The sequence below is a fragment of the Oratosquilla oratoria genome, chromosome 4, assembly GCF_046742065.1.
Source record: "Oratosquilla oratoria isolate Oo_2021 chromosome 4, ASM4674206v1, whole genome shotgun sequence".
Lineage (NCBI taxonomy): Eukaryota > Metazoa > Arthropoda > Malacostraca > Stomatopoda > Squillidae > Oratosquilla > Oratosquilla oratoria.
In genome coordinates, this window is record NC_134780.1 from 61,594,652 (window position 1) to 61,621,760 (window position 27,109).

At 38.2% G+C, this 27,109-nt stretch overlaps 1 protein-coding gene across 5 annotated transcripts in view; it reads right to left on the reverse strand.

Moving 5' to 3' along the window:
• Positions 1-27,109, reverse strand: part of SppL (signal peptide peptidase-like protein) — a 219,438-nt gene that overhangs the window by 179,967 nt on the left and 12,362 nt on the right. For all 5 annotated transcript variants that reach the window (XM_076184234.1, XM_076184236.1, XM_076184237.1 and 2 more), the window contains exon 2: positions 21,838-22,645. In XM_076184234.1, coding sequence (XP_076040349.1) covers positions 21,838-21,863 — 26 coding nt within the window. In that variant the 5' untranslated portion in view covers positions 21,864-22,645. The remainder of the gene's footprint in view (positions 1-21,837; positions 22,646-27,109) is intronic.

Consider the following 27,109-nt stretch of genomic DNA (forward strand, 5'->3'; position numbering starts at 1 on the left):
GAAATTCAAAATTTTTGTCTACAGGCATACCAATGTAAATTTCTTATTCCATGAATATGAATTTGTAATGCTTACATAACCTCTATAACAATATTGAATTTATTTCCTCTGACACACAATATATTGCCACAATCTTCCATTTCCAATAATATTATCATATTAAAATTGAACAAATTTAAATGCACACCATCAACAATAGGTGAAGTAAAGTTACCATATTTCAAATTAATTAGATGTACCAGTACTGCACTGGCATAGTAATTTCTGTAATTACAAAAGTTGATCATGAAATTAGAATGAGAATATAAAAATGCACCATCTACTGAGGCTAAAGGTAAAATGATGGAGCACATATTCCATGAGAATCTTCTCAATTTTCTCTCTAAATAATGTAACGTAATTAAAGTATCCTTGAAAGTGGCAGTTACTGACAAGATTGACGAGTTAAACACCATATGAGGACGGAGCTTTTATTTGTACGACGTTTCGCTTATTACAGCTTTTTCAAGTACACGTTGAGATACAAATGCTTGAGATTAAATAAGGGGAAAGGAGGGAACGGGGAGAGAAAAGGGGGGGGGAAGGAAGAGGAGAAGGAAGAAGAGGAGGAGGAGGAGGAGGAGGAGAGGAGGAAGAGGAGGAGGAGGAGGAGGAGGAGAGGAGGAGGAGAAGGGGGGGGGGATTGGACACTGGGAAAGGATGAGAATGCTGGCCCAAACGTCTGTGGGCGAAATAAATCTCCACAAAGGGTGGTTTAGATATTTAAAATTTTGCTGGCCATGGGTATTAGAGGAATAATGTGAGGCGAGATGTTAAACATGCCCTTGTTTTGTTCAATAGTGTTCGTTCCTTGAAGCAGCAATCATTCAAGGAACGAACACTATTGAACAAAACAGGGGCATGTTTAACATCTCGCTTCACATTATTCCCCTAATACCCATGGCCAGCAAAATTTTAAATATCTAAACCACCCCTTGTGGACATTTCGCCCACGGACATTTGGGCCAGCATTCTCATCCTTTCCCAGTGTTCAATCCCCCCCCTTCTCCTCCTCCTCTTCCATCCCCCCCCCTTTTCTCTCCCCATTCCCTCCTTTCCCCTTATTTAATCTCAAGCATTTGTATCTCAACTTGTACTTGAAAAAGCTGTAATAAGCGAGTTGTACAAATAAAGGCTCCGTCCTCATATGGTGTTTAACTCGTTAATATGAAGTAGCTAAGCCAGTAGTGCATAAATGTAAAATGTTCTAAATAAAATAAACTAACATATGCTGCTGGTTGCATCATTTAGTTTTGCAAATTAGAAGTGGTTTTAGCATTGTCAGATAGTATCATTCAGTGAAATATATACAATTTAGATTATCTGACAAATTATTTTCTGTATAATGAGCACTAGTACAGTTTCTGCAACTACAAAATCTGATAATGAAATTGAAACAAGTACTGTATACGAAAGCAATATTGTTTGAAGCTTGATGGAAAAATACAAATGCAGTCAACAAGTCCTATGGAGAAGAACAACCATGTATCATTTGAGGTCTATGAATACCAGGAGTGAAGAACCAGGGTATGAAACATACAGATAGGGAAAAACTGGTAAATTTGTGAAGAGAAATTTTACAAAACTAGGTCAATTTTTTTGTGCAAATCACTGTTGGGCAAAGAGAAGAGGCAATAAATATCAGAAACAGAATATCTTTCTGAATATTCCTAGCTTGTAAGTGGGAAAATAGGTACCAAGACATTATACAGAATTATAAAGAAATAAATTTAACAAATTATATGATTCAGTATATATGTATATAAATATATATGTACACACACACACACACACAATCAGACAGATGGCAAAGATTGGAACTCTGGAAAGAAAAAAAAAAAAAAATGTGGATTTCAGCAATGAGGGAGTACCTGTGTTGTATTAGTAGGGAAGGGGAAGCTTGTGGTGTAGTGGGCAGGTGAAGAAAAATTACAAGGGGAGGAATTATTGTGAAAAATGGAAGAAAATGAGGAAGGGGAGGGACAGGACCCGTAAGTCAGGAGTGTAAGCAAAAGGTGCACAGACGACACAGGTGAAATCAAACAAGTTAGCAAAGGGATCAAAAGTAGATATATAGATAAGAGCAACTCAATAGAAAGTGGAGATAATTATTTCTATGGATTGAATGATGGAGGAGACGACAACCTCCCCTGATTAGCAAGTCTAGAGGAAAAACTAACAAAAATTAACGAATCATGGGAGGTTAGGTTTAGCCAACTCGCACTAATTACACAGAGTTGATAAATTGGAAAAACTAAAGGATAACCAAAACCTAAATAAAGAAACAGAAGACTTAAAAACACTATTAAAAGAAGTAAAGGATGAGAATGAGGAATTAAGGAGGAATAATAAAGAAAATAAGGAGTCCATAGCAAAAGAGGTAAAGAGTTGGGGAAAAGTTCAGGAGGAAAATAAAATTGGATTTAGAGATATAGTGAAACAGCAGATGAAGGAACACACTAAGGACACAGTTATTAAAGAGATGAGAGAGCAGAATACAGTAAGAGACTTATCAGATAAAAAGAAATGTATAATTATATTAGGAATGGAAGAGAAGCATAATCCAAATAGGACTACAAGAGTAAGAGATGAAAAAGAAAAGGTAAACAAGGTATTAAAAATATTTCAAGAAGGTGAACAGGAAATAGGGAAAGAAATTGAGGAAATTATATATATAGTCAAGGGAAAACAGTACAGACAAGACAAGACCAATTCAAGTTAAATTCAGGTCACAAACAACAGCAGAGAATGTCTTATCAAAAACAGGGAAACTAGCAAAAAGTGATCAGCACAAACAGGTATGGATAAAAAGAGAGATGAATAAAGAGAGGAAGAAAAAAACAGAAAGAATCGAAGCTAAGGAAAAAAACAAGAACAGAACAGAGTCAAAGAGAAATTCTATTGGAGAGTCATGAATATGAAAGTGAGGAAATGGTTCATAGCAGAGAAAAACAGAGGGGAAACAGAAAACAGGATGGAGGTAATAGAAAATCAAAACTGTCTTCACAAATATAGATGGATTAATAACAGCCTTAGATGAACTGAATGGTTACCTGAAGGAAAAAGAATCTGACATAATGGGAATTGTGGAGACAAAACTGAAAGGTCCATTACCACCAACAGTGTAGGATATGGTGTATATAATTATTGGATTAGAAACAGAGAGATAAAACAAGGGGGTGGAGTTATGTTCCTAACTAAGAAGGATATAAATGTGAGGAATGTTACATATGGAAAGAATAGAGTGGAGATGATTATGATGGAAATAGAGGACAGTGACAGGAATAGCAGGAAGTTTGTGGTAAATTATGTGCCTCCTAAAACGGCTTTGTGGGAAGAGAGAGAACACAAAAATATGTTAGAAGACACAAGGATAACACTAAATAAGATAATGGAAGATGGAGGAAGAATAGTTATGATGGGTGACTTTAATTGTAAAGAAATCTGCTTGGAAGTGATGACAGTGAAAGGTGGAGATGACCTATGGGGAAATGTACTACTTGATATGATTATAGAACATACCATGACACAATGGATACAAGAGAATACTAGGTATAGATATGAGGAGCCATTGAGACTAGACCTAATAATCACATCAGAACCTGAAATAGTGGAAGACTGATAAGACATCACTAAGTAAAAGTGACAACATATTAGTTGAACTGTAACTAAATGAAGAAAAATACATGGGAAAAAATGAACAATATAGAAAGGGAAGATTGATATATGGAAAACCAAGTTTTGATAAAATGAGAAAAAAAAAAATCAAAAAGCAGACTGGAAAAGGATATACAAAGAGGAAACAACAGTAGAAGACAAATGGAAAATCTTGACAAAATTTTATACGGAAGGAGTGGAAAAGTATGTTCCAAGACAAAAACAAGAAAAGGGATATGTACAATGTTGGTACAACGAAAGATGTAGCGAGTTAAAAGGTAAAAGGGATAAAGCTTAGACAAAATGGAGGAAAGACAAAAAATCAGAAAAATGGAAAATATATACTGGTTATGGAAACCAATATATACAAGTGCGCAGAGAAGAAAAGAGAAAATACAAAAAGGATGTCACAGAAAAATGTAAAGATCAACCAAAACTATTTTATAGATTTGTAGTAGTAGAGCTTGCGTTAGGATTAGAAATGGAGAGAGTGAATGGTTTGAGGTAAAGGTGAGACTTCGTCAGGGGTGTGTTATGTCGCCCTGGCTGTTCAATCTTTACATGGATGGGGTGGTGCGAGAGGTGAATGCAAGGGTAGTGGCTCAGGGGTTGGAGATAATTAAAGAAAATTAAGAAAAGTGGGAGGTGAGCCAGTTGTTGTTTGCTGACGACACTGCGCTTGTAGCAGGATCAGAGGGGGGATTGAGGAAGTTAGTGAGAGTTTGAGAAGGTGTGTGAAAGAAGGAAGCTGAAGATAACTGTGGGCAAAAGTAAGGTGATGAGATGTACAAGGGGAGAGAGTGACAGTAGGCTGGAAGTGAGCATTAAGGGTGAGAAACTGGAGGAAGTGGATAGTTTCAGATACTTGGGTGCGAATGTGACAGGAAAGGGAGGAGTGGGGGTGGAGGTAGAATGTAGATTGAGAGAAGCGAGTAAATGCCTTGGTGGATTGAAAAGTGTAATGAGAAATAGACATTTGGGAATGGATGCTAAGAGGAGGTTATATGAAGGTGTGATTGTGCCAACAGCAATGTACGGGGCAGAAACATGGAACATGAGAGAGAAAGAAAGGAGTTTGAATGTGTTTGAGATGAAATGTCTGAGAAGTATGATAGGGGTTACTGGGCTAGAGTGAGAAATGAGGAGGTGAAGAGGAGAACAGGGGTGGAAAAGGAGCTGGGAGATAGGGTTGATGAAAGAGTATTAGGATGGTTTGGACACATGGAAAGAATGAGTGAAGAAAGATTAGTAAAAAGTGTGGAAGGCAGAGGTGGAAGGAGTGAATATGAGGGGGCGTCCTAGGATGAGATGGATGGATGGGGTGAAAGGGGCTTTACAAAAGAGAGGAATGTCTGTAGAGGAAGAACAGGAGAGGACAGAAGATAGGGGTGAATGGAGAAGGGTTGTGTATAGATGAGGCTGTGATGCATGAGGGGGAGTGGGTGGGGGATGGGGGGTGAGGAAGTATGTATGAGAAAAATTTGATGCAGCCCGAAGGGATTTCTCCCTGTCTTCTCCTTTCCTGCATGAGGGGACGGAGAGGGGGGGTCACCGAATTTATGAAGCGGCCTTGCTGTGGATGTGCTGTGTCTTGCGACACTGCTTCTGACCCAGGGCAGTGGACAGGATGCAGGGATGACCCGTCATCCAGGAGGTGCCAAGATAGGAGGGAGGGAGGAGGGTGGAGGAGGGTGGAGGGGAGTGGAATATATGGGAAATGAAATGGGTGGGAGTGATTTCTATGCCATTTTCTTTTTGGCTACCTCCCATGTAAGAGGGAAAAAGCCTTTGGTATATGTATGTATGTATCTAAACAACAAACAGAAAAACAAACAAGAATTAGTGAAAGTATGAGGAGGAAGTAAGGAGGAATAGAATACACAGAGGAAATAGAAATGGCAGAAATCATTAACAAACATTTTAAATCAGTGTTTATGGGAGAGAACATAGAACTTAGAGATGTTGAGTGGGAGGGGAAAGTCCACACTATGAAAGAGATAGAAGTAACAAAACAAGAAATAATGAATCACTTGAGTAATCTCAATGTTAGAAAATTGCATGGGCCAGAAGTATTGGCAAACTGGATTTTGAGAGAATGCTGGAATGAACTAACAGACAAAATACATAGTCTAATAAGCAGTTCACTGAAGGAAGGAAAAGTTCCAGAAGAGTGGAAAAGAGCAAATATAGTATCAATATATAAGGAGGGAAACAAAGAAGATCCTACAAACTATAGACCAGTCTCCTTTACAAGTATGGTAGCTAAAATTTGTGAAAGAGTTATCAAAACTAGATGGGTAAAGCATTTGGAAAAAAACAATGAACTAAATTCGAGGCAGTTTGGATTTAGACAAGATCATGTGTCACAAACTTGATGTGTTTCTATTCATGACTAATAGATATAATACAAGAAAGAGATGGATGGGCCGATTGTGCCCTTCTAGACCTAAAAAAAGCTTTTGATAACGTGCCACATAAGAAATTGCTAAAGAAATTAGAAACTGCACAAGGAATACAGGGCAAACTACTTAAGTGGATGGAAGACTTCTTGCATGAAAGGAAAATGAGAGTGGTGATAAAAGACAAACATTCCAATTGGGATGAGGTGATTAGTGGAGTTCTACAAGGAACAGTTTTGGCCCCAATAATGTTTGCTATATACATATATATATATATATATATTAATGATATGGATGAAGGAATTGAAAGTTATATGAGCTTCTTCGCAGACAATGCAAAAATGTTGAAAAAAGTGAACACCAAAGAAGATTGTGAGTCGCTGCAGTGTGATCTTAATAAAGTATGGGAATGGAATAGGAAGTGGGAGATGGAATTCAACATTAAGAAGTGTAGTATAATGGAATTCGGAAGAAGCAAAAAAACATTGAGAAATTACTTAAAGTAAAAGTTAACCCGTGGCTTCAAGCTTTTTTCGAACACGTAAGAGTCCCGCCGAATATGGTGAATATCGTCGAGTCTGAACAGCAGATCACCCAGAGCTCTGGTTCCAGTCAGACCACTCTTAAAACCAGTCGGCAAGGGACCTTTTTACATCTTCACATAAGAAGCCTTTAAGTTCAACATTATTTCTGAATAATAGTCTGAGAATGCTACCAAGTAAGTTCCCTTGCATTGTTAAACCGTAATTACCATAGGTTTAATTCGCTCAGACTAAGTGTTTAATTCTCTCAAACTTTGAGTCAATTTTCTCTAATTTGAGAATTTAATATTTAATATTTGAAATTGACTTAATTTTCTTTTACAGTCGATTTCGACTCTAATTTAATTCTCCCTTATGTCATAAGCAACAATCTAGCGCTTTACTATTTAAAGGTGGTTACAAAGGCCAGTTTCCTGTTGTTCTTTGGTACCGAGTTTGTTTGGATTTTGATTATTTCCTCGTGTGAGGACCTTATTTTCTCTTTGATGGAAAAGTAACCAGCACTGAGGGGGCAGTGTTATTCCCATATTCTTTCGAAGGTTATCGAATTGTTCTTTTGAACTTGGTGGTCTCTATTGTTTAAAATTGTGGTTTCCCTTGCCTTGTCTGCTCTTTACAGTTTAAATTTTTTTGTATCTATATAAGATAAGAGGGAGGGTAGAGGGGTGTGGAGTGTATTCAGGGATGGAATGGGTGGAAATGATTTCATGCCTTTTCCTTTTTGGCTACCTCCTTTGTCTTGATGAAATTTCTCTAAGATAAGTCTTATCGGTCGGACTATAAGACAGTTTTTGGTACGGTAGTCGTACACTTTGAGTTGGGGTTGTTGTTTCAAAATGGCTAGCGACTAAAAGTCGTTTTCTGAGTCCAAGGACTTAAAAAAAGTCCAAAGACAAAGAGCCCATAAAGAGGGTCTTATCTCAAAGGACATAAAGGCTCTTAAAAATTTTCAACTCCAATCTTTATTGCTAATAGTCCTTGACAGCATGTTATGTCAGATTGAAAATTTCCTAACAGAAATACAAAATTTCGACGAGGATATATACTTGTTACTCCCTGACGAGGAAAGGGACAAGGACATGAAAAAGAAAAAATCCAGGGCTTACCACCTGTCCGTCCTTCTAGAATTGTCTCCTTTTAAGGAACGGAGACAAGAATTAAAGGGAGTTCTTGACTCTAAAGTTGATGAATCTAGCAGGTCCACTGGAGTTCAGTCTGTAAAACTTCCTCTCCCTCCTATTGTTCTTCAACACTTTTGAGAACAATTCACACAATCCCTTTGCCTATTTCAATTTTAAAAAGGGTTTTCTGAATGCCATTGCTGGTATCCCCAATCTGACTAATAGTCAGAAATTAATTTATTTAAAGGGATATCTTAGAGGGGAGGCTTTTCACTTAGTGGAGAATTTACCAGTGGATGATTCGAACTATGACACTGCGTTCCTTCTTCTTGATGTTGTTTTTTAATGAGGAGGAAATCCTGGACAAGATGTTGATTTCTATTATTAATGCACCTGAGGTCTCCAAGTTAAAGGACCTAGAAAGTTACATTAGGTCTGTTGATTCCAAACTACAAGACCTTAAGGGGATTGGAGTTGACTTTACTAAGGCTGGAAGCGAGGGCCTCCTTTTGATCAGTAAATTAATTTTCAATAACCTAAATTTTTTTTATTGAATTGTCTTGGGTGATTGATTCAAATTATCCCAATTTTAATTAGCATAAAAAAGTTTATAAATCAGTTTTAGTTAGACTTAAAATGGGATCTGATGACCTTAGTGTCAAGCCCAAACAAAGTGATACTACCAGCTCCCTTGCCTTCAAGGAAAATTCCTTGAAAAAACCTGTTTATTCTACCAAGGGAGTTAGTCACTCCTTTAAGGTCAATCCAGATTCCATTAAGAAGTCTATTTACAGATGTAGATTTTGCCCCGCTTCTGACCATGCAAGTTCAAAGTGTTCTTCCTTCATTTCCCTTGAAAACAGAAAAGCTAGAGCAGCTCAATTAGGACTCTGTAACATATGTTTAAATCATGGACATGGCTCTTTGGAATGCCCCGGGTTAAAAGCCACTCTGCCTTATAAATGTTTTGTGTGTAACAAACCCAAGCACCATGGAGCCATGCGTCCTATGGCTAATAAGTTACCTATTTCCGAAGGGAAAATGTATAATTTCCATTCGTTATCAGATTCGATTGTTCCTTTAGTTTCCCTTCCTGTCAGCAGAGGCAAGAGAACTACCCAATGTCTCTTTTTATTAGACACTGGAGCCCAGTTTTCTATCATTAACAAGGAATTGGGGGAGGACAGAGTTAGACCTCGTTCAAGTCCTCCTATGAAAAAATTGGTTTCTTCATTTGGTTTACCTCTAATGAATAATTTAAAACTCCCCTCCGGGATGAATCTGTTTAGTTTGTTTTTTGCGATTGAAGGATTCAACTTATCCATACAAATTCCTTCATTACCCTCTATAATGAACAATCATGAATTTTATGTTTCCCCTAGTTTTCCCAAGTTGGAGATCAATTGAAAGTTTTAGGCATCATTGGAAATGACATTCTTCAAAAATTTCAACTATTTTCATTAGAGAGTGCCCCCTTATATGGTAGCCCGTCTTGCAAGGTTATTAAACTTGCTGATGGTTTCACTCCATACGGGACTGGGGTTCAATACATCCCTCCTAGTGAGAAACCTTTCTACTTAAAGAGAATGATAAAAGGGTTTCTGAAATGCCCTCTAATGAAGTACTAAATTTTGATAACTTCAAATATAAGGAGAAACCTTTGAGGATAAATCCCAAATCTGATCTTAAGAGTCAATTCGTTAAAATGTATTGAGAACAACTATGGAGATTCTCTTATTTTTTATAATTCTTCTTTCAAGGCCAATGGAATTTCTCTAAAGAAACCTGAGAAGGAAACTTCCTTTACTCAGTCTAAAAGGACTGTTAAATACTTTCCTCCCAAAAGGTTAGGCAAGGATAAGTTACTAATTAATTTCTGCCTAGAACCTGTAAGTTTACAATTTGATCCTTTGCAGGAAGTCTTTGTTAACTCTAATGTAGAATATGGTCTTGATAATTTTTATTCTTTAGAATCCATTGGCATTAAAGAAGAACAAACCCCTGACATTGATGCTTTGGAAGTTGATCAATTTAAACAGTCCATTTCCTTCAAAGATGGACACTATTATGTGAAGATCCCATGGAAAAAGGATTTGGTGGACCTTGTTCCCTCAAACCTAAAGATTGCATTGGCAGTGGCACAAAGGGTCTATGACAAGCTTGAGCAAAGGGGCCTTGGGGAGGAGTATGAAGCTGTGTTTGACCAGCAAGAGGCCTTGGGTATTATTGAACCAGTTACTAAAAGAGTCCCTGGCCAAATTTTTATACCCCATAGGCATGTGCTCAAGAATGATGAACTTGCCACCTCAAAAATAAGACCTGTTTTCGATTACTCTCTTAAAATAGGAAAAGCTCCTTCCTTAAATGAAGTTGCTTTCCCAGGAATTGACTTGATGAATAACCTACTCTCTCTTTTGTTGTACTTCAGAGCCAACAATTATGTCATTTTGGCTGATGTTATGAAAGCCTTCTTGCAGATCCGTTTGAAGGATGAGGGTGATCGTAATAGGTTCTGTTTCTTTAGGAGGATTAACAACCAATATATTCCTTACAGATTTAATACAGGTACTCCTCATTTAACTACCTACTCGTTTAACGACAACTCGGAGTAACGAAGGGCTTTATGACATTCGTTTAACGTAAATCTCCCGAAGTTACGACGTCGTGTACGATAATTAAGTTGGCTGAGGCAAATTTGTATGATGTTATAAATGAACTTGTACGGTGGATATTACCTGTGAGGTAAAGTGTTCTGAAGCTTAGGTCTACATTACCATCCTGCAAGCTGAAAAAACTACCTGGGGTACAGTATATACCGGTAGTGGTAAATTTTTAGTTTCGACCAAGGGCGCAATATAGCAATAGAAAATTAATTATTAATTTTGTAAATTATAATGTATCAACGTATTATGCAATTTTGTGAGCGGAAAAAAAAGATGCTAAAATAAATTTCATAAGTAACGAAGTCATGTTGGACGAATGGTACACCATGTTTGTTATGATAGATGCCGATGTCGAAGAAATGAAAGGATGATAAATCCGTCTAACCTAAACTAAACTAACCTAACCTGTGTTTGATAAATCATTACCTGCAAATTAAATGTCATCCGGCTCGTCCTCGTGAGAGACGTTGGCAGACGACAAGATGGCGTCCCGATCCTATGCTACCAACTTCGTTCATTAGCATATTTTCTTGTAGCATGGAATTTTTTACTTTCATTTCCGCCCACAAAATTGCATATTACGTTGATACATTTTAATTTACAAAATTAATAATTAAATTTCTATTGCTATATTGCGTCCATGGTCGAAACTAAAAAAATACCCCGGTATTCAATATGGAATGTCAGCATACGCGGATTTGGTCATATACGGTAATTTCAGGAACCTAACCACCGTAAATAAAGCTTTAATGTACTGTATAAAAGAGGGAAAATACACGAAAATAAAGATACATGTATTGCTGGACATTGTACATACAGTACATGTACGTATATGTATACACTTTCGCTTAACGACCAATTCGGTTAACGACGGCGCGCTGGTCCCAATTGTCGTCGTTAAACGAGGAGTACCTGTACTATCATTTTTGGTTTCATCTGCTCTCCCTTCATTCTGAACTTCATTATACAACATCATCTTTCCATGCAGCCTGACACTCTAACTGCCTCCTTAATTAAAGATAAATTCTATGTAGATAATCTGGTCTACACTACTAATGAATTTAGTTCCCTCCCTGCTATGGTCAAGAGGATTAACGAAATCATGCTCAATGTAGGTTTACCTCTCAGGGAGTGGACATGCAACCAGACTTCTGTTCTTCGACTACTTGAACAAGAAGTCATTTGCAATAAAGAAGAGGTAAAGGTATTGGGTAGGTCTGTTCCTTCCCTGGCTGAGATTAACACTCTTTTGTCTGATGTTCAAAAATTTTTGAACAATAGACCACTTACATATCGTTCCTATGAAAATGAGGTAGATGTCATTACCCCAAATCATTTCCTTATTGGAAGGACCATTCCTTCCTTGATGTTTGGCGATTTGGAACAAGTCCCTGTATGGGAATCAGAAGAAGACTATCCTTCTCTTCTCAACTTAGTCATGGACTGTAGGGATTATTTTTATGAAGAGTTTAAGAAACGATGGCTGACAGAGTACTTGGTCAGCTTAAGGGAAAGGGATAGAGCTGCGTACCAGTTCTAGAAGCTGGGAAAAAGGTGACATTGCTTTTTTGAAACTCCCTTTTAAGACCAGACCCTTCTGGCCCTTAGTTCGGGTTATTGAGTAGAGCTCCATGCTGAGTTACATTCCCGTCATGAGAATAAATCCCCTGGGGATCCTATTTTGCAGGCGAGCGAGTCGGAGCCTTTTGAAGAGGCCTCTAACTTGGAGGAGGTTATTTCTTTGGAACACAACTGTGTCGCTCCAGAACCTTCCTCCATGACACCTTCTCATAAGAATGCGCTAGCCTCTAGAGACCAAGTAAAGTCTCTAGCACTTAAAAGGTTATTGTAAATTTTCCTCGAAAGTGTTATATTCATCAAACACTTTCTTTTTTGTTGTCGGGGAGGTTGTGGTAATTATTACTGGGAATATTAGTGCTTACCTCGGTTCGGGAATTTTCCCTCGAGATGTTATTTTCTTTAGATTCAGGAGCCTACCCTGAAACTTCGAACCATGCCTATCGTAACTTTAAACAAGATACAATTAAGCTCCCCCCCCTTCTTACTTATTAAATCTATGAAGTAATTTTGGTTTGATAAATCTGAACTTTGAGAAATTACTTAAAGTAAAAGTTAACCTGTGGCTTCAAGCTTTTTTTTTCAAACACGTAAGAGTCCCACCAAATATGGCCACTACTGTCAGGTCTGAACGGCAGATCACCCAGAGCTCTGGTTCCAGTCAGACCACATTTAAAACCAGTCGGCAAGGGACTCTTTTACATCTCATCAGAAGCCTTCAAGTTCACCATTATTTCAGACCAATAGTCTGAAAATGCTACCAAGTAAGTTCTCTGACTAGCTTGTATTTATTAAACCGTAATTACCATAATATCTAGTATTTTCCTTAACCTATTGTGTTAAGGTGTATTCGATGGTCATATACGGTAGAATGTTGCTCCAAAGTTCTTCTCCCCCTTTTACTATCATTTCTTCCCAGATTATATCCTTTGCATTAAAATCACCCATAATTACTATGTTACCACCCTCTTTCAGTAACTCATTTAGCACATTCAATGTGTCTTCCAGTAATTTAGAATGATCACTATCAGACCAAGCCTGTGTTTTTGGTGGCACATACACTGCTACAAATTTTCTGCTTTTCATATTTTTGTTTACAATTTTAATCATAATTAATTCCACATTATCTTTGCCTTCATTTATCTTTGTCACATTTAAACCCTTTTTGGTCAATATCATGACACCTCCTCCCTGCTTGTCTGTTCTATTTTTCGCCCAGTGGTTGTATAGACCTTGTCCCACTATACTTGTTGATAGAGGTCCTTTCAGTTTTGTCTCCACAATTCCCATAATGTCAGGTTTCTCTATTTCTAGATAGTCATTTAGTTCATTAATTCCAGAGATCATACCATTGATATTTGTGTATGCCACTTTTAGTTTCATATTTTCTTCTCTTTTTTGGTTTAAGTTTCCATTTTTCTGATGTACCATTTTTTCAGTCTCAAGTCCAGTACTCTCAAAAAGAAAAAAAAAAAAAATTCTGTCTGTTCTTTTCTCATTTCTATCATTGGCTTCAATTCTTTCTCTTTTTCCTCATCACTCATTTCCTTTTTTATCCATATATGTTTGAATTTCTCCCTGTTTGCTAATTTAACTGCTTTCAATAATACCTCCTCGGCTATCATTTGAGTTCTTAGTTTTATTTTCAGAGGTCTATGTTGTTTTTCTTTTGAATATTTGCCTATCCTGTGAATTTCATCAATTTGTCAAAATTTCCTTTTCCTCCTATTCTTTCCGGTATTCATACATATCATGTTTTTCCTGGATACCATGGACCACATGCTTTTACCTTTGTCAACTGTATCTCTCACCCAATTTTCCTGTTCTTTAATTACTTTCACAACTGTTTCTTTTGTATTTTCCTCCATCTGCTTTTGTACTATTTCTCTAAAAGATATTTTTTTTATTTTCCTGTTCTTGTTTCCATTGATTTTTTATTTCAATAAGGTCTGTTTCTTTAATTGATTCTTCCACCTTTCCAGTCACTACCCATAATTGCTCTCTGACCTTTTTCAGTTCTTTATTTTTATTTTTGTCTTCATTTTTCATTCTTTTGTTTTCACTTTTGAGGATATCAATTTCACTCTTTAGGTCACTTAATTCTCTAATTGTTTGCTCGTTACTCTTACGCAAAGTAATCAATTCCCTAAGTACAGCTCGGTAGTCCAATTTTAAATCTATGACTTCTTCCAATAATTCATTTACTTCACAATTTCCTAATGCAATGCTATATCTAACTTCTCTATCTATATCTAAGCTTTTACCTATTTCTCCTGGATTTCTTTGAAAACCTGAAAAATGTGTCCTCTCACCTTTGGTTTGTCCTTGGAGTGTCAATTAAACATGTTTTTTGGGGGATGACACCTCTTGGTGGTTCCACCTTACATCCAGGCCTCTCTTCATTGGTTCGTTTAATATTCTTTCATCTTTTTCTTTCTTCATTGTGCCAATTATATTTATTTCATGAACTGGATTTTACCTTATCGGTCACATGAGAAACATAACCTAAACATCCTGCACAATAACAATTAGTTTCCTTTGTGTCATGTGTATGTGTGTATTTACCTACCTAGTTGTATTATACGGGAAGGGAGCTATGCTCGTGGTGACCTGTCTTTGTATCTTTCAGCATCAAGTTTGTTCTTAAATTCTTGAATAGTGTTTGCACACACTGTTGCCTTATCTAATTTATCCCAGGTATCCACCGCTCTGTGTGGGAAGCTATTTTCAGATATCTTCTACAATTATCCTTTTTGAGTTTCTTTTCAAGTCCTCTTGTTTTTCCATTTTCTTGGCCACCATGTGCAGCGGAGAAGCCCAAGGAAAGTTGGAGCGATGGACGATGCCGGCTTGCAGTAGATCTTCGAACGCTGCACGCGCAGCTTGTTCTTTATCTGGTGTCAAACGATGGGGGTGAGCAAAAACAGGTGCTGCACTGCCGGTGTCAATATAATGGCATACTGGCATGGTAGTGCAGGTGGATGAACGCAGTGCAACTGGGGCAAGGTGACTGGCGAGCAGCGGCTGCACAGGCGGAGGGAGCTGGCTGAAGTCATTTACTACCAGGCCCACAGATTGCTCACTGCTGACGGTGGTAGGGACACATAGCGACGTGGTAGTATCTCTGAGACATCTTCCATGGCAATCAACTACCAGGCAAAAGTGACTGAGGAAGTCGTGACCCAGTAATGGCGAAACTGCGTCAGAAACGATGAAGGTCCAGTTGAATTTACGACGCAGTTTTTGGAGTACTATATCAAGCCTCACCTCACCATGCACTAACATAGGACGGCCGTTGGCTACTGATATTCGGACGGAAGAGGGCTGTATCATCAGTTGGTTCACTAAGTTCTTCGGGATGGTGGAAACACCGGCACCGGTGTCGACGATGAAATCCACCCAGCTGTTCTGGATACAGGCTGCGACTTTGAGGAGTGGCAGGCCATATGGTGCAGCAACCATGACCTGCCGGTCTAGTTTTCCGGCGTCGATGGTTTGGAGCGCACAACTGGGGAGAGAGAAGAGCTTCTTGACGACGGCTGCATGCTTAGATTATTTGGTTTATTTGGCCACTGACACCATGGCTTGCATGTGCGTGCTGTAGTTCCAAAAAATATATGGCCACGGCAGACTTTTGGTCGTTGGTCACCATAGAAGGGTTGTAGGCCAATGTGACGACTGGTGGCAGGCCGCGTGTGTATTTGGCGCTCTTCTTGGCAGCGTGCAGGCTGTACGGCCGTAGCAGCTGACATAGTGAGGCACTGTGACTGCGCTTGTGCTAGTGGCATCAGCTCGTCAGCCAGTTTTCCGAATTGGTCCAGTGGTGTTTCTCGTTGTGCTGCCAGTACAGGGCCAATAGCTGAAGGTAATGCTTGGGTAAACTTGTGCCGGACGAAGTCTTCCGACACACCAGCTTTGTGGGCTTTGGACTGGAGTTCCAGAAGGTACGCTGATGGATGGCCCGTCATAGTATTAGTCGCCGTTAACTCTTCGAAAAGTGCTGGCTTGGTTTGTTCGAACAGTTGGATGATGGCAGACTTCAGCTCTTCATATTTTTGCGATGTTATGATGGAAGGCGACAGTTGGCTGACGATTTCCGCCGGGAGTGCAGCAACGACATGAAAAAATTTGGTCGTATCTTGGGTGACGCCTTGAAGGTGAAACTGAGCGTCCATGATGGTGAACCATCCATCCACAGCATTGTGCATGAATGCAGGGGGCTTGATTGCAACCCGGTGCACCGTACTGCCGGATGCAGGCATTTGGTCGGGCGGGTTCACCTGTTCGTCGGTCTTCATGTTCTCCATCTTCTACGTGTTCCTCACTCCAGGGTCACCAATGTGGTGGGAGTCACCACTGTAGCGGGGGTCAGGGATAATGACTAGGCGGTTCGGGTTATGCAGCGGTACTGACTTCTTCACAGAGACTGTCTGTCACCTGCATTTATTAGCTCTATTTATAGTTAACATAGCAGAGCATTGTGGGAGGTTTGCCAACGTGGACCAATCAGGAGTCAGGTATAATGTATAACAATTAGATAACAGATTGACAAACAGACATGGGGAAAATATTATAAGTACAAATTCTAAAGATATTAATTACAAGTGTGAAATATTATGAAATTAAAAGCGAAGAATAATTTACATCCAATCACAGCGACACAGGCCCAAACAAACATAGGAACGGGTACACACATTTTCAATATTTAACACAATAACACTTGTACATGAGTAAATAGGAGTTTTTAATAACACATTGATTTATGGAACAAACTTCGTGTACTGCATTTGCCGCAGGACGCTACAGTTTCATTTCTAAGATCCTTTGCTTCCTCTTTTTCTTCATCGCTCATTTCTTTTTTTATCCATACATTTTTGTAATGTTCACTACAGTATTTGCTAGTTTTGTTGTTCTAAATAGTACTTCCTCTGCTATCATTTGAGACCTAAGTTTTACTTTTAGTGGCCTATATTTTCTTTTGAGTATTTTCCTATTCTATGTTTCCTCAATTTCTTTGTCTATATCCTGTCCCTCCTCTTAAATCTCTTTCAGAATATCTTTAGCAATCTCTTTCTCCTCTTTTTCTCTCTGATATCTAGGTACATCATGTTTCTCTTTAATACCATAAATTACAATGCACTCTTTTTAATCCACCATGTCCCTGACCAAATTTCCTTTTTCCTTAATTACTTTAATTACAGTTTCCTTAGCATTTTCCTTGACTTGTTGCTCTGCTACTTCTTTAAAAAGATAATTATTTTCCTGTTCTACTTTCCACTTTTTTGTTTCTTGGAAATCATTTTCTCTGTTCTTCTCTTCCACTTTCTCATCACTGCCTGTATTTGGTCCCGGATTTATTCTTTTAAAGCCTCATTTTTATTTATATCTTCATTTTTCAATCTTTCATTTTCTCCCTTGATCATATTTAGTTCCTTTTTCAGATCATCTAGCTCCTTCCTGTTAGTCTCTTCATTTGCCTTTCTTAGTTGGGCTATCTTTATACATTGCCCTATGCTCACTTTTCAGTTCAATTATTTCATCTAATAAATTGTTGATCTCACTATTTCTCACTATATTTTTATACCTGGGCTCTCTATCTATTTCTATCCCTCTATTCATAATTTCACCTTCTCTATCAAAACCCGAAAATAAATTTCTTTCAAACCTTTGGTACAACTTTGGGATTTCATTCGGGCATGTCCTTTTGGGGATCATTGGGGAGCCCCCAGTGGTGATTCTACCCTACTTACATCTAGGCATCTCTTCACTTTTCCTTAAATTACTGTTGTTTTCTTCCATTTTTAGTGTAAGAAATTCCAAAAGAATAAAAAATAAATAAATAAAAACACAAAGACTATTGCATTTTGGTCACCCATTGTTCACTTCTCCCTTCCCACTTTCGTAAACACAACTAGTGCTGGTTTCAAATTTCTCTGTCAACAAAGCGCTGCTTAGCGCTTCGGAGCTCTTTTTGGATGTCCTACTCTGACCGTTGCTAGTGTATGTGTGTGTATTTACCTAGTTGTATTATATGGAAAAGGAGCTATGCTTGTGGTGATCCGTCTTTGTATCTTTCAGCATCAAGTTTTTTCTTAAAATCTTGAATAATGTTTGCACTTTGCATACACTGTTTCTGCGTGTGTATTTACCTAGCTGTATTTACCTAGTTGTATTTTACGGGAAGGGATGCTATGCTCGTGGTGTCCTATCTCCATATCTAATTTTCTCTAGCCTGTTCTTAAAATTGTGTACTGTTTTTGCACACACCACATTTTCATCCAACTTGTTCCATATGCCTATTATCCTGTGGGGAAAGCTGTTCTTTTTCAGGTCTCTTCTATAATTGTCTTTTTTTATTTTCTGTCCGTGTCTTCTTGTATTTCGTCCATCCCATTTTATTAGATCCTCTCTATCAATAATTTCCATGCCTTTCATGATTCTATAGTTATCAAGTCTCCTCTCTCTCTTCTTTGCTCCAATGTCTGTAGCTCAAGTTTTGTCATCCTCTCCTCATATGGTAATTCTGATAGCGTTGATGCCAACTTCTTAATTGCTCTTTGTATTCTTTCAAGTTTTGTTATACATTTTTTTGGTACTTGAAAGAATACAAAGACCAATTACAAAATTGGCACCAACACTCTCAGAACTATCATATGAAGAGAGACCAGCAAAACTTGAGCTACAGACATCAGAGCAAAGAAGAGAGAGAAGAGACTTGATAACTATTTATAGAATCATGAAAGACATAGAAACTATTGATAGAGAGGATCTAATAAAATGGGATAGTAGAGATACAAGAGGACACGGAAAGAAAATCAAGAAAGACATTTATATAGAAGAGATCTGAAAAAGAACAGCTTTCCCCACAGGATATTAGACATTTGGAACAAATTAGATGAGAAAGTGGTGTGTACAAAAACAATACACAAATTTAAAAAGTCTAGATAAAACGAGATATGAAGACGGGACACCACGAGCATAGCTCCCCTTCCCGTAAAATACAACTAGGTAAATGCAACTAAGTAAAATACACACACAGATATATAATGATGATGATAACAATGTGGTTTTATGTCACATACTCCCCTATCAGGAGGCTATGGCAATGCCCCTTACAGAGGACTTTCTAATATGGAATTTAATAAACCATGGTTCAACTTCGCCAGTGGCAGGATTCAAACTGTCATCCCCTCGACCTCTACTGCATGTAACAACACCTTAACCTACTTAGCCAGTGATTTCAATAATGATAACAATGATGATGATAATGAATGATGATGATGATGATAGTGATGATAAATAATAATAATAATAATAATAATAATAATAATAATGATAATAATAATAATGATAATAATAATAACAATAATAATAACAATAATAACAATAGTAATAACAATAATAATAACTATCTATCTTTATACCAAGAGCTTTTTCCCCCTTATAAGGGAGATAGCCAAGTCAAAGGCACATGCCTACTCCCACCCATTCCATTCCCATCCACCACCCTTTCCCTCTCTCTCATCCTAACTCCTCATGGATGACAAGTCATCCCCAAATCCCACCCATTACCCTGGGTCAGAACCAAAATAGCAATACACAGTACATCCACAACAAGGCTGCTTCACTTTATTGGCGATCCTCTTTTTGGTCCCCTCATGCAGAAAAAGAGATGACAGGGAGAAATCCCTTCAGGCTGCATCAAAATATCATTCACACATAAGCATTCCCCATCCCCTGCCCCTCCCTCCCTTGCATAACAGTATCATCTACACACAATCACATCCCTATTTCCTGCCTTCTCCCTTCCTTGCTCAATAATAATCTGCTCCTTGGTGCTTGGGCTCTCCCAAACAACTCTCTGGGGGTGGGGGTGGGGGGGTGGGGGGTTGTTATCTTGGTCTGATGCCTGTACTCTATTTGTGAAGGATTGTTTCTGTCACCTGATAAGAGTAGCAGAAGGAAGTAGGGAGAAATCACTGGTTATCAGCTCTCCTCATGTTTAAAAGTAAAGGAAATTTTGATAAAGGTTATCAAGAGATATCTTGGGTCCAGTCTAAAGAATGAGTGCCAGCTGCTCAGGGCTGTATCTCCAAATGGAAATGACGAAGCTGATGGGGTTTAAAAATGAATGGCAGAGAGATGACTATTTCTCTAATCTCCCTCTTGCAGGACCACCTTGCTGTGCAGGTACCCACTATCAGTCTTAGTGGTGTGGTCTCCATATAAAATAAAGGTTATAAACAAGATTGAGAAAATACAAAGAGCAGCAACTAAACTGGCATAAACCATAAAAGAAGAAATACACACTGGTCCTGCCATCAGTAATCATTAAAAGAAACAGGAGAGAGGTAACATCAATATGGTTTTCAGGTCTACGAAAACAGCAAACAAAACTGACAAAAAAGGTCTCCTGGTTTGGGATAGGTGGCAAGACAAGGTCATAGGAATTAACTGAAGACTACATACCTGAATTATGCTATGAAACAAGGATTGTTGACAGTGAAAATCAACAAATGAATAAACATTCTAAGATCAGAAGCAAGCATGGATCTGGTAAACAAAAGGCAACTTTAATCAGTCTACAAACAGTTCTTGAGAACTACAAAACTACACTTTCACAATATGGTTCTCACCAATCAAGAAAACACCTTACAAACTGCACAAAACAAACCATTGAGAATAACATGGCACCAAACCCACCCCATTAGAATATCTGCACACTGAAACTATAACCTTCCTCATAGAACACTACATGAAAATGGACACACAGTTCTATGCAATTGCACTGGTGAGATAATAAGAAGCATGTTGATTTCACATTCGCTTAGTTGTCGGTTTGAATCCCACACTTCCCTCCAATTCCCAGCAAGAACTGTTACTTTCCTGAATAGTCCAAATGCATGGGGTGAAGGTGATGGTAAATTAAACACTAGCAACATACTACTCAAATATCTACAATAACCTACCTTCTGTACCACACAACACATTCATACACAAATACACACTCTCCGATCATGAAACAAACACTTTAAGAACAATTCCCTAACTCTCTACTCCATAAAACCCTTCCAGACACAAAATGAAAAATCCCTCCTACGAGAACCAAAAATCACAATAGTACTAAAACAATAGCAACATAAATTAGGCCTGGCCACAAACAAACTGTCCAGATGCAACCATCACACAGAAGACACCAAGCACTTCATCCTGCCCTGCCCCACTCTAGCCTTACCCAGATGACAACACAATATTTCTACCTTGTATGATTTAAGGACCAACTCACTGGCTGTTGTCAATTACCAAGGAGCTATAGGTCTCTTGCAAGACCTTGGAAAATAGACTGATAGACTAATTGTAAAATAGTTTTTTTCCATGGACAATTTTTTTTTTTTTCATTTATGACTTACTGTCACAAACTTCCCCCATATCAGGAGGCTAGGACAGTGCCCCTTACAGAGTTTGTAGCATGGATTTTAACGAACCATTCCCTTGGTTCAACTTCACTGGTGGCAGGGCTAGAATTGCCATCTCCTAGACCTTCGCCACAAGTAACAACGCCCTAATCTGCTTGGTATGATTGATGGATGAAATATAGATTCACAGAAGTATAACTACATACTTTCCTGTATATCACAACTGGGAAAATATATAAAAAGTTTTGAGCAGAAATATGGCTACAGAAAACAAACCCTTCTCTGTGTAAAGTAATATTATGGCAATTTTCATCTCAGCAACTTCTAATACATTACCAATCATTTGCCAAACTTGGAATAATACTAGACATACAACTGAGCTTCATCAAAATACCAACTCCCAAAAACCAATATATACTCACCACTGGTAGTCAGCATTTGTTGCCATAGCAGCGGTGGATGAAAACTTGTGCGTATTTACACTTTTTCACAAACCACCTCCAGGAGGAAGAGTCTTTGTCTTACAAGTTGTTCTTCATGGGTCACTATTTATAACCACATTTCTATCATGATTTCAACAGAAAAGTCTTATTTTACGAGTTGCTGTTCTTGATGGAGAATCTATCACAATCATAATCTAACCATTGTCGCTTGAGTAGAATGTCCTAAGTGAGCTGCTCTCTTTATTGTAATGATCATAACAACATTTCGTGGTGCCCAATTCACAAATTAACTTGATTCATATATTCTTGAAAGTCAAAATTCTTGCTGAACACAATTTTTGATGTTGTTGCTAGACTACATAGTTCACTTCTTCCCAGCAATTTTTTCAAATAATGAAAGATTTCACTTGCATGGAACAAATTCTGATAGTTTCAATTAACTACAGTACATCACAATATTCCTCATTCCTACATTTCTATGCTGGCCTTTGAATATTTCATCCCTCACCAATCACACAATTTAAATTTTCATTGTTCTTAAAATTTTCTTTTTCTTGTATGTAAAAATACAAGTTCAGGAAAGTAAACACTTATCCAATTGATGTTTCCACTACTTATGCTAATATTTGTGACACAAATTGGATGAACTGCAGTTGTGACCAAGCCAATGTTATCACACTAAAGCTGCGGTTTGTAATTTTACAGGTGATCAATGCATATCTTGACAACATCCAATGATTGTGACCTGCATCCTATGCCTCAGGGTTGAGGTCCTGGGCAAGTCTATCTGTAAAGATATCAAGTACATTAGAATAAATAATTCCACAAATACATGGGAGTCAGCCAACTACACAAATATACATGAACAAAATTATCATGTATAACCAATCAATCAATCTGTTATCTTCGTTTTATCTTACAGAAGAATCAGATTAGTATTAACTTTTATTATTCCTCCTATCTATCCCTTACCACTTCTGTGATTCAAACTCTTCAGCATGATAATGTACCAAAGTGCTGTTATTACCAACAATATGCAACAGAACCATGATCCCAAGGTCATTTAGTGCATTTCAAAGATTCTGTAGAGGCAAAAATCAAACAATTGCCTAACCCAAACAGTGCTGGTTAACCCTTCAAAGAATTGAAGTTTGTCACAACTGAATAAAATAATGAAGTATTTGAACAAAGCTCTCGAGTGACATGTCTCTCCTAAATAAGTTAAAAATACCTTAACCTATGTTCATGACATTATTTCCCTTATGGAACTATTTGTACCCATTCATGAGAAATATTCCTTAATGTCTTTCACTTTTCTTTTAATAAAATATGAGTTTTTCCAGTTTATATTTCACTCATAACTACAACAGTTATATCACTACAAGTACTTTAGGATATGTCACTTTGGAAAAAAAATATAAAAAATACGTGATAAGCTGGGCTCCTAGACTCAATGTAATGTTCATTTACCTTGGACCAACACTTATAAGACCAAGCCTGTATATCTCCTATCTCATCTATGATAAGCCAGTAACACAAATGTATGTTGTCATATTTAACCTGTTTACCAAAATGGTAAGCATACTAATGATGAAGTGATTTTTTCTATTGTATTCATTCACTACAATATGAAACATCTGTTATTATCCGAAGGCCAAAGGTCTTCTGCAAGAGAGACCAGGGGCAAATAAATCAATTGATTAAAACATCTCTGAAATCACTCCCACAACAAATAAGAACCACACTTGACATGGCACTTTGAGGTCATCACCCAGCACTGAAACAATACCAACACAGAATTGGCCTGCCCACAGACTCCAATTGCCCTAGATGTCATTCCTTCTTAACCCCTTCCATACGGTGCCGCACACGTAGGCGTCATGGGGAGCGAGTGTATTCGTGAGGCTGCCATATCGGCGTCTTGATTATATTTATTGTAGTCGCCCCTGTGTTTTTACATTCTCTCAAATGTGCCCTGAATCCCATTCTCTGTGGTATTCAAAATTCGCGGGTGAAAGAGAGAACGATCGATATAAGCGGTGACTATATTTTATGATGCGAGTATTATTACGACACGTCGTACGGCTGGCATTGGCTGCTGCCACTGAGATCTAAGTCCATGACGCCTACGTGTGCGGCACCGTATGGAAGGGGTTGATATACCTATGTTCAAGGTTTTATTTACACACAAGCACCTGGCTTACGCCAGCCCTGGCTACGCCAGGGGTGCTTGGCCTTCGGCAAGACCCGCTGAGCGGATCGCTTGCTTCGCTTTCGTGTTACACGGGCAGTTCTAATCTTTAATTGTTGGTCTCTGTCATAATAAAAGTATAGGTCCAAATATGAATTATCATTTCTCCGTTTCGGCGCCCCTGGAAACGGGCAGAGGCATTGTGTCCAACGTGCAACCTTGACCACGATTGGGGTACTTTCTTTTAAATGTCTTGAACCTACGCTCTAAATAGTACAACTGGTATTGCCTGTGTCCTCTTCCACCATTACCACAAAAATTGTTGTAGCCTGCGTAATAGTGCTTCTTGAAATTTTCTACAACCTCGGAAGAAATACGAACACCAAGAACTTCGAGACCTTCCAGACCTTCGGCACTTTCGAGAACTTCGGCACCTTCGAGAACTTCGGCACCTTCGAGAACTTCGGCACCTTCGACAACTTCGGCGCCTTCGACAACTTCGGCACCTTCGACAATTTCGGCACTTTCGAGAACCTTGACACCATCGAGAACTTCGGCACCTTCGAGAACTTCGACACCATGGCTTAACGATGATCGTTCTTTACTCAACGATGATCGTCCACGGCTCAACGATGATCGTCCATTGCAAAACGATGATCGTTCAGGGCTCAACGATGATCGTCCATGACTCAACGATGAGCGTCCATGGCCTAAAGATGATCGTCCACGGCTCAAGGTTGAGTCGTCGAAATCGAAATTGGTCGATCTATCGAATTGAGAAAAAAGTCTGACAGACACAAAACCGCTTTTATTTATAAGACAACAAAAATTTACGATGAAATGACTTTATTGATTCCTTGATGGAGAAATCCTTGCAAGTTTGATCTAACGTTGGAAATTTAGCGGCATGTTCTCGTTTTAAAAACACAACTTGCTTTTTGTTTTTCGACAGGTGCTGTTTTGTTATTTTTTTCGTTTCTGTAACCCATTTCCAAAAATGGCGGTTTCTTCGTTTCATTACTGCTGAAGTTTCAGGCATCTTTCACAGGTTGAATGTACACGTGCCCTTGACATCACGTCGGGCCCTGCCAAAAAAATCGAATAGACCTTTACTCTCGGACAGGGGTCAGCGTGTCCGCATTCTGCCGGGTTCTGACGGATTGGGAAAACCGATCGGGTCACAGATTTTTAGTAATAGAGATATTGCTCTTGGATTGATCCTATGATATTTTAATCATTATGAAAGGTCACCAGTTCAAGGTTGCTGTGGGACGAACATGATACTAATATTGTCCTAGCAGTCCAATATAAGATAAAAATCTCTATGCAAACACAGACATATTCATCACACCATAACCTATCACATCAGAATGAAATAAAGTTATGACTAATGTGCATGTTTTTGTCATGACACATAAATTTTACATATATTTCAAATAAAGTATTCATGATTAATAATACAAACTGGTCTATATATGCTAAACATTAACCAGAACACAGACACTGCTATGGACAAGAATATTTGAATGAATAAAAGATTGAGAAATAGTATCAATAGTATTGGACAATAAATCAGCTCTTTGGTTCAGTATGAGATTAGGGAGGGAAAGCAAATTAAAAATCAAAATTTCATTGCAATTCACTGCAACTGAGGTTATCAGTAGAACATGGAAATTGAAAATGCTTGAATAAGAAGAGTTGCAACAATGGAAAGGACAAAAATAAAGGAAATGGTTAATTAAACAAGATAAAAAATTATAAACAGACAGAACAGGAGAATACAGCTTTGACAGAGTAACAGACAAATAAGGAAGTATATTCTATGAGAGAAATAAAGGAAAGGATAAAGAAAAATAGAGCTTGAAAGAGAGCAACAATTACTTAACCCTGGACAGGTAGCATTGTGTCAGATTCGCACCAGGATGCTGCGCAAAACGCGTTTTTTGGTTTCTGCGCATAGACGCCTGGCATGATCTCACTTGTATTTCAGGGACCGTTAGTCATTCACTGGCCTCAGTGAAAGCAACATGTGTGTCACCTCTGCTCCGCCACCTTTACCCGCTATCGCCCTCCAAAGTTGTAAATGGTGCATATCTGACACCACGATACCGTTACTCGGGTAAGTCACACAATTGCAAGTTTTGCATTTTACATGACTGCATTATTACTTAGTGAAATAATTTTTTTGTGTTTATCGGAAAATACCAGTGAATGGTGTAGCTACCCGTACCACTCGCCATATTGGATCGGAGGGCAGCGAAAATGTGATTTTGAGGCTAGTTTCTAATTTTCATTTTTTTTTCTATTATCGGATTTCAGAATGGCAAATAGAAGCCTGACGGAGGAGGAGTATTTGCAGGCTCTTTTCATGAGTAGTGATGAAGAAGAGCCTTCTACAGTGACTTTTGAGGCAGACAATGTCTGTGACGACCTGCACGACGCCCTAACTTGGCTTTTGTGTGCGAAGTGCCATAAGCCTGCCATATAACTTACAGGTCAACTACGTCTTTGACCAGTGCCGTCGCGCGTGGTAAGTTTCACAAATTATTTTTTTTCTCCAGTTTATACTTGTTAAATATAATTTCAACATGTCTGCCCTCATCTAGGGCCATTGTAGATTACTTTTGCAAAATTTCATGCATATCCATCAATTATTAGTTCTCTGAATATGCCTTTCTTTTACGTAAATTGCGCACGGTAAGTGTCACATTAAAACTAAGCCTTTGTTTTTAGCTTATAGTCACTAAATATAATTTTCTAAGATTTTCTCATCATCTAGGATCTTTGTAAATGACTTCTGGAAAATTTCATTCAGATCTAATAAGTATTACTACTATAGATATAGCCTTCCTTTCACACCAAAATTTTTAGTGATTTTGTGTATAAAAAAATTAACCGCTTTTTCTTTTCTTTACAGATTTTGCAGTTTTGCTCCAATCAATAATGTTCTTACATCAATCAACTCAAGAACTCTTCTACTTTTAAGAAAACACTTATTATTAGTGGACTTTGGTATTCTAAAGTGTACAGTGTCTGTTATTTGACCAAATGTCTATTCTT